The sequence below is a fragment of the Psittacula echo genome (genome assembly GCF_963264785.1).
Source record: "Psittacula echo genome assembly, chromosome: 4".
In the NCBI taxonomy this organism is placed as follows: domain Eukaryota; kingdom Metazoa; phylum Chordata; class Aves; order Psittaciformes; family Psittacidae; genus Psittacula; species Psittacula echo.
Genome location: NC_137738.1, coordinates 104366024 through 104381427, shown reverse-complemented (window position 1 = coordinate 104381427; position 15404 = coordinate 104366024). Strand labels below are relative to the sequence as shown.

The window sequence follows — 15404 nt, the reverse complement described above, 5'->3', positions numbered from 1 at the left end:
ACAGTAACCAGCAAAGAGTAAAGTAAGTGCACATAGTGGTAAAAATGCCTTGCAGAAATTCTTCAAGGGTAAAACTCCAGACCAGCATTTCTAACATTTCTTAAAGGTGAAGCTCTTATCACTGTATGTGTAGAATCTCTGAATCATAGAATGGCTTGGGTTGGAAGGGACCTTAAAGAACATCTAGTTCCAATGTTTCTTCCACCTTTCACTAGACGAGGCTGCTCAAAGCCCTGTCCAACCTGGCATTGACTGACAGAGATGGGGCAGCCACAGCTTCTCCGGGCAACCTGTGCCAGGGCCTCACCACCCTCATAATAAAGAATTAATTCCTAAGACCTAATCTAAATCTACCCTTTTCCTGTTTAAAGCCATTATAGAATCATAGAATCATAGAATAGTTAGGGTTGGAAAGGACCTTAAGATCATCTAGTGCCAAGCCCCCTGCCAACACCTCACACTAAACCATGTTACCCAAGGCTCTCTCCAACCTGGCCTTGAACACCACCAGGGATGGAGCATTCACAGCCTCCCTGGGCAACCCCTTCCAGTGCCTCACCACCCTCTCAGTAAAGAATTTCTTCCTTATATCCAATCTAAACTTCCCCTGTTTAAGTTTGAACCCATTACCCCTTGTCCTGTCACTACAGTCCCTGATGAACAGTCCCTCCCCAAAATCCCTATAGCCCGCCTTCAGATACTGGAAGGCTGCTATGAGGTCTCCACGCAGCCTTCTCTTCTCCAGGCTCAACAGCCCCGACTTTCTCAGCCTGTCTTCATACGGGAGGTGCTCCAGTCCCCTGATCATCCTCGTGGCCCTCCTCTGGACTTGTTCCAACAGTTCCATATCCTTTTCATGTTGAGGACACCAGAACTGCACACAATACTCCAAGTGAGGTCTCCGGAGAGCAGAGTAGAGGGGCAGGATCACCTCCTTCAACCTGCTGGTCACACTCCTTTTGATGCAGCCCAGAATACGGTTGGCTTTCTGGGCTGTGAGCGCACACTGAAGCCGGCTCATGTTCATTTTCTCATTGACCAACACCCCCAAGTCCTTCTCCTCAGGGCTGCTCTGAATATTTATCAACAAATATTTATCTTTATTTATGCTTGTCCTGGTTTTAGCTGAGATAGAGTTTATTTTCTTCCTAGTAGCTGGTGCACTGCTGTGTTTTTGCTTTAGTCTGAGAATAATGCTGATAACATACCAATATTTTAGGTGTCATTAAGTAGTGTTTACCCTGGTCATGGTCTTCTCAGTCTTTCATCATCTGCCAGTGAGGAGGGGCACAAGAAGCCAGGAGGAAGCAGAAACAGGACACTAGACTCAAACTAGCCAAATCGGTATTCCATACCATAGCATGTCGTGCCCAGTATGTGACTCTAGGGGGAGTCACCCAGAAAGGACGAGTCACTGTTCGGGTTGGGCTGGGAATCGATCAGCAGGTGGTGAGCTATTGTATTGTGCATCACTGCTTGTTTTGGTTTTGTATTTTTTTTCTTTCCCCCTTTTAGTTTTATGTCTCTGTCCTTGTTGTTTCCTCTAATAATATTATATTGTAGTTTACTATAGTTATTAAACTGTTTTTATCTCAACCCGCAGGTTCTACATTCTTTTCATTCTCCTCCCCATCCTGCCTGTGGAGGGAGAAGTGGGGGATTGAGTTAGCGGCTGCGTGGTACTTACTTGCCAGCTGGGTTCAAACCATGACAATGTTTTTATTCAGACTGCATCAACACATTTACAGAGGCTGCACCTTTTAATCTGCTCTCTCTCTTGTCCTAGACCTTCTGGCTTTTTCAAAAATGGAACGCATTACAGAACTAATGTGTTACCTGAGCATTCCTGGGAATCTTATTTGAGGTCTCTGATATACCTGGGTTACCTTTTTCATACAGAAGCCAGCTGTCTTTGCAGCTGGCCCCAGTAAATGCAGACACCACGCAAAACATAAAACCTATGCCAACACTCTTCTCAAGCTTAAAGCTGTTTTTGTCTTTCACACTTTTTAAAATAAAGAATTTATTTCTTAGCAAATGTTTAAATTCGTAAATAGCATTTCCATATGGAAAGCCTTAAGTTTTCATGCTTTTATCTCAAACACTTCTTTCAGGAGAAATCTACTACCAATGGGTATTTCCATACTGGCAACTTGTTAAGCTTGGTGAGCAATTTATTTACTGCTGGTGTTGTGACAATTTCCACCACACTGAAGTGGAGCTTTCTGCTGATGCTAAAGAACCCTGAAATTCAGAGTGTTTTTGTAACAGATGCTGTTACACTCTGTGCATATGGAACTGAACAGAAAGCTTGAAAATCAACATATCTTGTAATACACTAAGTTACAAAAGGCCAAGATTTCCAGCTAATTATTGTCTACGTAGTGCTAGATACCTCTTGGTCAGAGCAAGAGATATCTAGCAAAAGTTGCCTCCTTTTGTAGGCAAAGGGAGACAGAAAAGTACAAATATTTAGGTTTTTTACTGGTAAAGAAATAACCAAACACTAGTTCTGTCAACCTCTCATTATTTCTGAAAGGAAAAAAAGATTTGGGGAGAATTTGTGGTTTTCACTCAAAGTCCTTTTATATCTTACATCAGTAAAGCACAGTATAACTCACGAATGAATGAGTCCTTGAATCTTTCTTATAGTTGATTCTTGGACCAAGAAAGGTCCAAGAAGAGATAGAGGAAGTGATAGGATCAAACCCACCAAGGATCGAGCATAGAACTCAGATGCCTTATACAGATGCTGTCATCCATGAAATTCAGATGTTTGCTAATATCCTGGCATTGGATTTACCTCATGAGACTGTTGCAGACATCACACATTCTCAAGGCGAGATGCCTACAGGATTGTTTCTTTTAGCATTTTTTCTTTCTCAAACCTGGCCTATGTGATAAACATGAACTCTCTAACGAAGTCACGTAACAGCAGTCAGAATAATCTCTTTCTCTGGGCTCACAATCTTGAAGTTTTATTGACATTACTGCCACCACAATATTTGTCCATGAGTTAATTCCACTGTCTCATTTTGCAAGGAACCTGCATCATCCCCTTACTGGCCTCTGTCCTGCAAGATAAATCACAGTGAGAGAAACCAGACATGTTCTATCCTGAGCACTTTCTTGACGCCAATGGAAAATTTGTGAAGAAAGATGCTTTCATGCCTTTTTCAGCAGGTGCCTTCTTTTTCCCATTTACAGATCTTAGACATGAATCACTTGTACCAGTGGGTTTACTTGTTACTGACGCCTGGCCTCCACATTGTCTTTTTCACAGAACCATTTCACAACCCATGTTTCACAGATTTCTCAGAACACGGCTTCTCAGTATTCAGTGATTATATATGAGAATATGTAGTACCTTCTTAAATATGAGGGAAGTTTTCAGCAAATTCCATAATGATTAAGATAACATATTTCTGCATTATAACCTGTAGCCCACAACTGCTCTATGGCCTGGGTTTCTTTGCCTCTGTCTCTTACTGTATGCAGCTGCATTGTCTGTGACCACATACATAACACACAGGAAAAGTGGCTTTTGTGTCTTTCTGGGGAACCATATTTCCTTTTTGCACATCCCTTTTAAAAAGTCATGAATACTGTCAGCTGGGATCAAGACTTCACATACTGTGTCAACAAAAACAGATGCCTTATAAAAAAGCTCAAGTTCTGCATAAAATCAAAGAACAGAAAGGAGTTGCCTTTTGAGGTTTCCACGGAGCCTGATATCTAAGCTTGCACACCTGCACCATTTGCCAAAGCATGGGAGATTCCAGCCCCATGATGAATGCCTTTTCTTCTGCTTTGCAGGCTGTCATTGCTCGGTGAAGTTCCTATACATCAGTCTCTAGCTTAATTGTCTGTCATATGCACCACTGTATTTTTTATAGACCCTATCTGTATATTTTTAACTCTGCATGGTATCTGAATAAGGTTTTTTCTTGTCATACTCATCATCCAACATATAGCAATTTTTTGTTGTTTTTTTCTTTTTTTCATAGAAGGTCTTATGATACTTCCAATTCACAGAATTTAATTCAGATTTAAGTCTAGATGCCCTAGCTGACATTCAGGGATGTGTCAGGTTTGGGCATTCCCTGGAGGGCTTATTTCATAGCACAGCAACACAATAGCTTTTCATTTTCCACTTTCTGTCATACAAGGGAACAAATAACAAATTTTAGTTCAGGATTTTGTCAGTTCTGGCCTTGAATCATCACGCTTTGATTAAGGCCATTTACAAGTTGCTGAATTTTACCAGGACTGAAAAAAATTTATAGTCACAGCATTCATAGAATATCCTTCCTCCTCAGTCCCACTCTAGCCAGCATTTGTGAGTCTCCAAGGTCTTTTCCGATGAATTTTAATGTAAAAAGTTCCCTGTGATTAGATAGAGCCAAATTCTATACTAAACCAGCCAAAGTTGAGCTGTGATCCAAATATTGAACCAAGTAGAAGTATAAAAATATTAAGAAAACAAAAAATTTTGCAGAAAACTGGAATTTAGGATTTCAGATTGGATTTCCATACGTTTTTCCTCAGATTTATCATTTAGACAAAGGAAAAGAAACATATCATACCTCTGAAGACCAAGTGTCTTCTCCCTGATTCCTGCAGACTTTTAAGAGCTGCTGCATTCTTTATTCATAGCTAGGATATGACATTTCAAATGTTCTGGATTCCCACTGATCTTCCTGACAATAAGAGCTGCTGAGAGGTTTTTATTTCTCTCAACTATTGCAGAAGCAGCTTCCACTGACTGTCTTATGTCCATTCTACATTTCATTCCAGGGCAGAGATTGTGCACTGGTGAGACTCTTACCAAAATAGAGCTCTTCCTTTTCTCCAAGTCTCCTGTAGAGGTTCACCTTCCACCCTCCCCCTGGAATTTCTGCCTCAGACCTGGACCTCAGCCCTGCTGTTTCATTTAATGTCATCCCTAAACCCTATAAAATCCCTATAAAAAGAGGGACAAGAGTGCCCTTTCTGCTGAGAGTCAGTGTTGAAGCAAGACACACATTCCTTCTACTTGAATCAGACACTCTGAACATTCCTTTTCATTTGCTCCCATTCCCTTAGTTTAGGGGGGATGTGGTGGTGGTGTCTGTTCATATCAACACTTTACACAATGCCTTCATCTCCTTATCCAAACAACATTCCAGTCATTCAGCTGTAAATAATTAATTAAGCAATTCAATCCACTTTAAAGTTGATATACAGAGCACAATTCCATTGCTTTAACCCCAAGCCTCTAGCACCATTTTAGATACCCTTAGATCTTCTGTTTCACTTCCAGCTGCTAGGCTGGGGGGACAGGTCCTGTGCCATATAAGCCCCATGTTCATGTCCCAGATAATGCAGATACTTCAAACATCTATGAGTGTTCAAATGTAGACTGCTAGATAGAGACTAATGAATAAAGACTCAAAACTGAAGATAATATGAGAATCCAAAAATTACATCAGTGGTTGCAGCATTTTTATTTTCAGGGCCAAATTTGCCCTCCTTTTGAATTCATCTACTCTAATTTTCAGAATGAGTAGTAAACTTCTGATCTAGATCTGTTTATTTTAGTTTCTGTATTCATAAAGTTGTTTGATGGAAAGGAAAATACCATGAGATTTTTTTAATTAGCTTTACCAGGAATAAAAACATTTTCTTCATTCTCTGCCCCTGAATTTTAAATCACAGAATCCCAAGGATTGGAAGGGACCTCAAAAGATCATCTAGTCCAACTCCCCTGCAAGAGCAGGGTAACCTAGAGTACATCACACAGGAACTTGTCCAGGCGAGCCTTGAATATCTCCAACATAGGAGACTCCACAACCCCCCTGGACAACCTGTTCCAGTGCTCTGTCACTCTCACAGTAAAGAAATTTTTCCTGATGTTCACATGGAACCTCCTATGCTCCATTTTACACCCATTGCCCCTTGTCCTATCACTGGACATCCCTGAGAAAAGCCTAGCTCCATCATCCTGACACTCACCCTTTACATATTTGTAAACATTGATGAGGTCACCCCTCAGTCTCCTCCAAACTAAACAGACCCAGCTCCCTCAGCCTCTCCTCATAAGGGAGATGTTCCATTCCCTTAATCATCTTTGTGGCTCTGCACTGGACAAAAAATGTTAAAAACATTTATGAAAATAGATGGAGTTTCACTGAACGCAAGGTTTGAAAGAGGGAATCACTGCAGAAAAGTTATTAGAAGTTGGTGATCACATTTAATTTCCTAAAGTTTTTCTTTCTCATATCATCAAAGTACTCAAAGCAAATCAGATGTTTACATTTCCTGCTCCTATCAACCTCAAACAAAACACATTTATCCCAATAAATAAAACATGCCCCCATGGCAAATAGATGGCACTTTTGTAATGAACTTTCTGACTTGCTATTAAACATTGCATAAACAGTATCTGCAAATTCCAGCTGTCAGAGGGCTCCCACTGCCTTACAACAGCAAGTTAGAACTGCCTGAGGGCCAAAACAGCCCTAGGCTGATGCTGCTTCAAGCCTCTGGATCTGTTGTCTCCCCATAGGCAGCAGGGGAGTTGAGTGGTACTCTTGGTTCAGGCCCAGCATTTTCAGGATGCCATCCAGAGACATCAGGGCTCATCAGCTGAGTACTGGTGCAATGAACATCATTGTCTACTATGGGGTGCACAGGGGTCCCTTCCCTCACTGAGCATGATGATGGTCGCCTCATTTGTATTTATTGCTTGTTCTAATTCTTCTATTGACTGTGAAAAATAGGAAGTTTCTGGAATAGAAATTGCAGAGAGAATTTTCCCCAAACCAAAGCTTTACACATTCTTGGATATCTGCTGAGCACAGATTGGAAGCATCCCCCAGTGACTGTAAAACCTTATTTTCCTTCCTACTCTCTCACCGTGCAGTCAACGAGCATTTGTGATGGTGCTCTCTGTCTAAATTTCAACCCAGGTCAAAATAATATGTATTATACCAAACTCCACCTAAAAGTGCAATAGGTAGAGAACTTAAATTACTTTGTAAATTCATTCTTATTATAGTTGCCTTTTTACCTACTTCTACTTAAGGACAGTTCTTACCACCTCAAGTACTTTCAGATTAAGAACAAATACTCCATACTTTTTTTTCTTTTAAGAAAAAAAGGTATATATGTGGTTCATGAATTTCAGAACCCACATAGTAAATTGTTTGCAAGTAAATCACCCTTATTGAAAGCAAAGGAGTATATCTTTGCTTAACAAAAAATTAAGATAGCTGGCATGCAGGAAAATCCTGAACTCGTAATCTGCGCTAAGTGACAATGAGCAGTGGTTATGTCAGTAAATATTCCCCTTGTTCTTGATCAAAATTCTATTATTTCTAAATATTTATATATTTTTTCATGTGATACAAAGCAAGTATAAACCAAACAAGTACTTAGTCTGGCTTTCCTGACCCTACATGTAGCAACTACAGAGAGATTTTTAATCTCTCATAGGAGAATAGAGATAATTATCTTAAGTCTCATCAGGAGTATCAGCAGCTTGTAAACAAAAGACCAAGTATTTGAAGGGTAAGTCGACATAAAGAGCACTACTGTCTTCCAGTAGATAATTCGACTGGAGAAGGTACTTAATCTTTTAAGGGAGAAGCTCTATAATGGAAAAAATAGGAGAGATATTAAAGTGCATGAGAAAAGAGACTTTCAACTTTATTTTCTTCCTCTGAAGCCAAAGATGACCTGACAGTTAATAAAAATATAAGGTGAGTACACAACTCTGAGATTAGAGCTTTTCTCTATAATGTTCTTACCTGCATTCTCAGCCATCTGCATTAAAACATATATATACAAAGAAAAAAACCCAACAAAAAAAACACCCACAAAACAAACAAACAAACAAAAACCCCAAACAACAAAACCCAACAAACCAACAATAAAAAAAATAAAAATATACCACCCACCTGGTTTAAATGATGAACATGAAAGTGTAAAAAAACCCTGTATATCTGATATTCAATTATTCGATTCCCTACCATGGAGGTTTTCTACTTAAAAGTGGTAAGAAGCCTGAACTGGAGATCTGCAACTGAGCATCAGATAACCATATTTTAAATCTGTGTTTCAAATTTAAGGCGGATTTAACTCCAAAACAAACATTAGTTTGGTAACAGGTACTAACTGCACTGATCTATAAATGTGATAATAAACGTCCAAATATAATGGAATGTTACTTATCCTATAAAAATACCCAAATCAATAATCCATTTCCCTCCTTTCTCCTAAGACAGTATGTATCATCATTAGAAGTCATCACAGGTCCAAAAAAAGAAACCCAACCCCAAAACCTTGATCGATCACTTAAGTCACTACAGTCGCAAAATGCCTCTACATATTTGTATATCAATATTCACAGAAACAGAAATTCAGCAGTCACAGCTGTAAAGCCACTAGGAAGAAAATACTGTTTCCATGACCAGCATCCTGCTGCTACTACAGTAACACAGAGTGCTGGCCCAGATTATCTTCTTCAAAGGAGGCTCCACATAGAAACCAGATAATTCTATTTTTCTTTCCATTTGATATATATATACAGATATGTATATTTCAGTCTTTCAGAGGAAGTCCACCTTCTCATAGGTCTTTTCAATGAGGGTTAAAAAGTTCTTCAAGTCAGCTGACTGCTGAATAGCGTTCATATCCTTTAAAAGGCCTTTCTGATTTTTCATCTTCAAAATTTCTTCCTAAAAGAAAAATAAATAAAAGACAACAAACAACAGCTTTCATCACGTCTAACAGAAATTTCACTTTCATGCAGCCTAGCTGTACCTTAATACAGCTAAAATAAAAACGATTCAAAGACACAGAATGAGACAGTCTTCCTTCCATCAGTTACAGAGAGATATTTCATAAATCATTACAGGTTCCCTAAGACCACAGGGTTCCTAGGAAAAGACATGTGATCCTTTAAATGGCAGGGGGTTTAGGGTTTTGTTCTGGTTTTTTAAACTTAATCATATAGATCTAAATGAAAAAAGAAAGAAGAAAAAAAACACCCTTATATTTCAGAATTTTCAGAATTGTTCCCTCTGGCAGAGGTTAAGTGGTAAAAGCACACTGTCGCCTTCCTTTTCTAACCAAGGCGTCTCTGAAAACATATTCCATGCTCACCTGCAAAGTGGGTGCCTGTAAACTGCGCCTAGGGAGTTCTGGAAGGTGGAGCGCTCCACTGACATTTTCCTGGAATACCTAAAAAGGGAAAAAAGAGGGAAACAAAACAAAAACCAAACATCAGGCACACAAGTAGGAAAATAAACTGGCTGTCATTATCCAGTTTCTGAAAACTAAACTTTCAACAGCATTGTCCTATTTTCAGCTTAAATCACAGCAGGTATTGGGAATACCTTCTTGGCCTTTTTTTCATCTCCCTCTAACTGGTTCTTGAGCACCTGGATTTTGTACTGCAGTTGCTGTATATTTTCTTCCCTGCGGTCTGCTGACTGCTTAGCTTCATTTATTTCTTCCTAAGACAAAACAGACATAAAACCAGAATAAAATTTACCTTAGAGATGGTAAGCCTTTTGTGTATGAGACACTGATAATCAGCATCAGCCAAGCCACTGAAAAATTATCAAAAAAAGGTACACTGCTTTGTAGTGAAAGCGAGTGATAACGATGAACAGTGGACAACAACTCACATCACAGGCACAGACAGCAGTCCAACTACTAGAAAGCTACAACACAATGAGCAACAGCAGATAGGCAAGATATTTTTTTCCCTTCCTTGCTTTTCATACCTGCAATCGTACCAAAAACTCTTCATTTGCCTTTAGCATTTGTTTCTCCGCCATCTGAAGGTCTGAAAGATTCTTCAGGTTGCCCAGCTTCTGTGGAGGCACCTTTAAAGTCCTGAAACATCTCAGGACTCTTTATTATAGAGAAAGGAGAGCATAACTTGTTTGGAATTCTTTGCAAAGCAAGAAGAAAATTACTAATGACTTCTCTGAGAAAAACAAAATTCAGTTTAGAACAATTACTGCCAGTGAAGTGAAAGGATCCAAACAGGAAAAAAAAGCTGTCTTAAATTGTTTTCCAAAATCATGTGGAATAAATGTCTAAGGGAGAAACTACAAACAAGAAATCTGACCTCTCCAGCCTTTGCCATTACATTGACATTGTGTGGTTTCTATCCCAATGGCCTGTACACTCCCTGACTGCAAACTGACATAAACTAATATTTTCCCAGTTCTAACCTTTCTCCTTGCAAAATAAAACTAAGTTCTAAAAGCAGCACTTTTAACTGCTTCCAAGAAAGATCATTTTAGTAAGATCTGAAAGTGCTTTTGTGAAATCTTATCTCGTTTTACACCACAGGAAGAGTTTCAGCTTGCTCTCAAAGGTCCTTCCAATTCTGAGGAAGACTTGAAGTCTGTCAGGTACACCAAACAGCCATGCATGTCAGATGAGACTGCAGAAGTGTGGCAACTCAGAAATTAAATACTACAAATTAAACATTTAAACAAAACAATTTATGAAAAACGTGAGACCTCACTTGGAGTATTGTGTGCAGTTCTGGTGTCCTCATCATAAAAAGGACATGGAACTGTTGGAACAAGTCCAGAGGAGGGCCACGAGGGTGATCAGGGGACTGGAGTACCTTCCGTATGGAGAGAGGCTGAGAAAGTTGGGGCTGTTCAGCCTGGAGAACAGAAGGCTGCGTGGAGACCTCCTAGCAGCCTTCCAGTATCTGAAGGGGGCCTACAAGGATGCTGGGGATGGACTATTCATCAGGGACTGTAGTGACAGGACAAGGGGTAACGGGTTCAAACTTAAACAGGGGAAGTTTAGATTGGATATAAGGAAGAAATTCTTTACTGAGAGGGTGGTGAGGCACTGGAATGGGTTGCCCAGGGAGGTTGTGAATGCTCCATCTTTGGCGGTGTTCAAGGCCTGGTTGGATGAGGCCTTGGGTGACATGGTTTAGTGTGGGGTGTCCCTGCCCATGGCAGGGGGGTTGGAACTAGATGATCTCAAGGTCCTTTCCAACCCTAACTATTCTATGATTCTATGATTCTATGTTTGAATCTTGAAGCACTGTAAGAATAAAGACGGCAACATATAGGATTAGGCCCTACATTGATAAGAGTCTGGAATACATACACACAGAGACAAAATTTCTCAGAAAGTGTACATAACTACTCCCACAATGACATAAAAAGGCTACAAGTTATGCTCCAACACAAAATTTCAATTTGCTTTGAACTTCAACAGTCAGAAAATGAATTAGCATTTAAGAAAGTTTTGCTATAACTACTCCCACCACTTTCATTAAATGATAACAAAATAAATAGCTGCCTGCAAAGTTAAAAAGAGTATAAAGAGTACAAAGCTGATTCAAGGAGCTCTTAAGAATACCTCCTCTGTTCTGTTACTCATACAGAAGTAGTTAAAGTGGGTCTTTCATCTACATTTGCTTGTCCACTTCAATCAACATACTGTTGAGATATTTCCCCAATTGATTTTGCACCAAGTCCCCCTTCCAAGATTCCCTAATTAGGAATTTCCTAAATGCTCCCAGAAGCAATTCTGTAAACATGATACAAAACAACTGGATAAACTAAATCCCTTCTCTCTCTCTTTTTTTTTTTTTTTAATTATAATTTCTTACCTTTCTTTCAGTAAATTTAGATGCTCTTGAACATCACCTTTTCTCTCCCTTTGCTGGCACAAAACAGATCTGGAAAGAAATCAAAGGCAGAATTTTCATCACAAAGCCTCTAAGTACAGGAAGCACATCAGATTAGGTAGAACTTCACTAGCTAAAAGTTTCTAAATTCAGATATAAAGTGTTATACCACATAGCCAGCCACACTGCCCAAAAATGCTTTTCCAGTTCAAGCAATGTTATGATTTTTACTTTATTCCAACCACCAAGATATCTGGCACTTACAGTATTATTGAATCCATTACAGTTTCCAGAAACTGCCTACTGCTCTCTGAGAGAGTCTTCCAAGATCCTATTTTAGCACTGGTTAGCTTCACTTTTTTTGAAAAACCTTTTTCTCCTGTTAATACAAAGGAAAAAATGTGTTTGCCAAACCTGGATAGACAGCTTTGTGACTACATTTAGATCGTAGTCAAAGGTGTAACAGTTAAGATTTTTCCACGTCACAAATCTATCCACATTAGGTGGTATTTCTTATTTTCAAGTCACAAGCTGTTTAAAAAGCACAAACCAGAAAAGTATCTTTATTACAGTAGTTTAATTCTAAACAGATATTTCCCAAAGTCATTGGCAATACAAGCAAGAAAACCCAGAGTGAAATAAAATAGAGTGAGAATATATATAGGAGATAAACTCGATGCAGCAGGGGCCTCATCTCATTTGTATATCCAACACAGCATACCAATCTTAAGACAGAGGGTTAACAGAGAAGATATGACCTGTGAAGAGATGTTCTGGGTGCTTGTAGAATTTTACAAGAGAAGAACACTACTTGCAAACAAAAGTATATGACTAATTCATGCATATACAACGCATATACATAGTATGAGGCACTGGAATTGGTTGCCCAAGGAAGTTGTGAATGTTCCATCCCTGGCGGTGTTCAAGACCTGGTTGGACAGAGCCTTGGGTGACATGGTTTAGTGTGAGATGTCCCTGCCTATGGCAGCGGGGTTGGAACTAGATGACCTTAAGGTCCTTTCCAACCCTAACTATTCTATGATTCTATGAATGCACACCAGCTATGACTGCACTGCAAATACTGTTACTGTTCAGAAAGAAAAGTTTGAAACTTATTTCAGTGATACTTCATATACCTAGGATTTCAACAAAGCAACTTGCATTTGTTTTTTTAAAAACACTGAATTTGCATTAGACAAACATAAGGAAACATAAAGAAACAATACAATCCTACCTGCAGGGGAATAGTCGCTGTCTTCCTCAGCTTTCCTTTTGACTGTCTGAGTGACCTGCTAAAGAAAAGCACTTGCAGCAAATGTGGTAATTTTGAAACATCATCTAAAGGTGGAGTGTCATGAGGATGGAGCCAGGCTCTTCTCAATGGCAAACAATGATAAGACAAGGGGTAATGGGTATAAACTGGAACACAAGAGGTTCCACTTAAACTTGAGAAGAAACTTCTTCTCAGTGAGGGTGACAGAACACTGGAACAGGCTGCCCAGGGAGGTTGTGGAGTCTCCTTCTCTGGAGACATTCAAAACCCGCCTGGACACATTCCTGTGTAACCTTATCTAGGTGTTCCTGCTCTGGCAGGGGGATTGGACTAGATGATCTTTTGAGGTCCCTTCCAATCTCTAACATACTGTGATACTGTGATACTGTGATACTACTAGCAATCCACTGGAAAAAGGCTGTGAAAGCATGTCAATGCTTGACAAAGGTCTATTGATGCTCACCACAAAAAAGGCTTTTTGAACTGTGAAACAGTAATTCATCTCAGCAGGTTGAGGAAAGCAATTCACTCATCCTCATTCCTCCCGTTCCAAGAATGAGGTAATGAAATAAGAAATGCACAAGGTATTTGGCTATCTAGCCACATCTTGAGTTCATGCCATTCATAAGTTCAGGGGTTAAGCAAGCTCTCTCCAACAAAAAGCTGCCTATGCCAGTCCTGAGACATGCAGGGAATATATTCCAGAACTGAACAAATAGAGCCGAATGACATCCGAGTTTATCACTCTGTTCAAACAGATGCTATGCAGCTCTTCAGAACTGCACAGTAGCTCGCCCTTTTATTAATGATTGCACAGTGCTTCCCTCTACTTGTCACAGGCACAGCAGCACACAACTAGAAATTCTAGAAACCAGGAAGCAGCTAAGGCAGTAGGTCTCAATAGACCTGTTAACACTGGACATTTCCTCAAGAAGGCTGTGTTTAGTTAATGAAATATTCTCTAAAAATTCCAGTTCAAAAATAGGCAAAAATGCCTCTTCCTTCCCTACCCCCCCCCCCATCTCAGTTACTTTTCTAATTTGATACAAAATAATGATTACCTTTCCTTTATGGCCTTGTTTTCTTCCTTCTGTATCTGTTCCTTTTTTCTTGCTGGAATGCCCTGGTTGATTTTGTGATTTAACTGGTTTTTTTGCTGATCTCCCACCAGCGGTCTTCCCCATTTTACTGCAAGGTACATGACGTTTCATTATCCGTAAACCAAATGAAGCAGGAGGAAACAAAACCCAAGTTAAAACCCAGCAATTACAGTCCATACAGTACAACCACACATTAACAAGCAAAATGAGATGGAAACACCCAGTGCTAAATGAGTCCAAACATTTGCATGTTTGCTAATTCTAAGCATTTTAAATCTTGCACGCTTATTGAAGTGCAGGACCTCTAAAAAAGCATCTCCATTTGCCTTTTGGATGAGTCTTTGTCTGTTTCACATCTCTTTCTAAACTGAACAGTCTAATTTGCTCCTAAAGGCCTCCAGCAATAGAAATTCTTTCTTTGTAATGCAGTTTAGTACAGTCATCTTATTACCAGAACTTTTTGCCCTAGCACTGAACTGTAATGTTCCTTGCTGCAGTTTAAACCTACCCTTTGTTTTCCTACTCGCTATACAGATGGAGGAAAAAAGAGCCACACAGGAGAGAATAATTGTTACACCCCACTAGCTTTCTCTTTTCTAAATACAACAACTAGATGTATTCAGTTTTTCTTGCATTCCCTCAGGCCACTTCTCTCTTCACGCAGAGGACAGCAGCTCAACAGACAACACTCACAACGAACACCATGTAAATCATAGTCACAGAATGGTTTGGGTTGGAAGGAACCTTAAAGCTTATCCAGTTCCAACCCCCTGCCACAGGCAGGGACACCTTCCACTAGACCAGGTTGCTTCAAGCCCCGTCCAACCTGGCCTTGAACACTGCCAGGAATGGGGCAGCCACAGCTTCCCTGGGCAACCTGTGCCAGTGCTTCACCACCCTCACAGGAAAGTTTCTTCTCTATATTTAATGTACATCTCTCCTATGTCAGTTTAAACCCATTCCCCCCTACTCCTACAAACAAGCCCTGCCTCTCCCCCGTCCTCCAGCAACTACAGGTTCTGTGGGACAGCGTTAGCGCAATCTACTAACCCTCAGGGCGGACTACAACTCCCGGAATGCAATGCTGCCCGCGCTATAGGACCCGCCCCGAGCGAAACGCATGCTGGGAGTTGTAGTCTTCACCCCTCCCATATCTGCCCCCGTCCCCAAACTCCTGCCCCCCGTTGCTGCAGGACAACACCGCGGGAACCTCCGCAACACCATCCACCAGACCTCACCGTCCCGACACCCACTCACGGCCCCGACACTCACTCTGCGCCTCACCGCACCCGCGAATCCCGCAATGCACCGCCGAACCGTTAGCAAACCGTGCTGCCCGCGCAAAGGGGCGCACGCGCACTGCTCATTC

The 15404-nt window shown here is 40.4% G+C and overlaps 2 protein-coding genes across 4 annotated transcripts; one reads left to right on the top strand and one right to left on the bottom strand.

The window, feature by feature from the left end:
* Nucleotides 1-1361: 1361 nt before the first annotated feature.
* LOC308220153 (cytochrome P450 2K6-like) lies at nt 1362-5085 on the top strand (the record flags this gene model as incomplete). The annotated part of the gene is given in 7 exon segments (XM_080615947.1): nt 1362-1373; nt 2115-2255; nt 2668-2858; nt 3047-3092; nt 3096-3183; nt 4798-4864; nt 4866-5085. Coding segments are annotated over 7 exon segments (765 nt in total).
* Nucleotides 5086-7199: 2114 nt separating this feature from the next.
* CENPQ (centromere protein Q) lies at nt 7200-15384 on the bottom strand. Of its 3 annotated transcripts, XM_080615265.1 has the most exons (9): nt 15308-15384; nt 13997-14123; nt 12897-12954; nt 11927-12041; nt 11645-11713; nt 9774-9903; nt 9381-9500; nt 9148-9225; nt 7200-8720 (listed from the first exon to the last, which is right to left on the bottom strand). In XM_080615265.1, exons 2-9 carry the CDS (start codon nt 14117-14119, stop codon nt 8592-8594), a joined length of 822 nt encoding a protein of 273 aa, XP_080471391.1. In that variant the 5' UTR covers nt 14120-14123; nt 15308-15384; the 3' UTR covers nt 7200-8591. The 3 variants fall into 3 exon arrangements, with proteins under 3 accessions (XP_080471391.1, XP_080471389.1, XP_080471390.1); XM_080615263.1 differs by lacking the exon at nt 15308-15384 and having other exon boundaries at nt 13997-14978; XM_080615264.1 differs by lacking the exon at nt 15308-15384 and having other exon boundaries at nt 12897-12951; nt 13997-14978.
* Nucleotides 15385-15404: the final 20 nt, after the last annotated feature.

What these genes read in the sequence shown, in the direction of transcription:
- CENPQ (XM_080615263.1), bottom strand. Translation starts at nt 14,212, where the DNA reads ATGGACTGTAATTGCTGGGTTTTAACTTGGGTTTTGTTTCCTCCTGCT. An exon ending in CAGCGACTATTCCCCTGCAG is followed by an intron (nt 12,042 to 12,896) that starts GTAGGATTGTAT and finishes TTGTATTAACAG; the next exon opens with GAGAAAAAGGTTTTTCAAAA. An exon ending in AGTTTTTGGTACGATTGCAG is followed by an intron (nt 9,501 to 9,773) that starts GTATGAAAAGCA and finishes GTTTTGTCTTAG; the next exon opens with GAAGAAATAAATGAAGCTAA.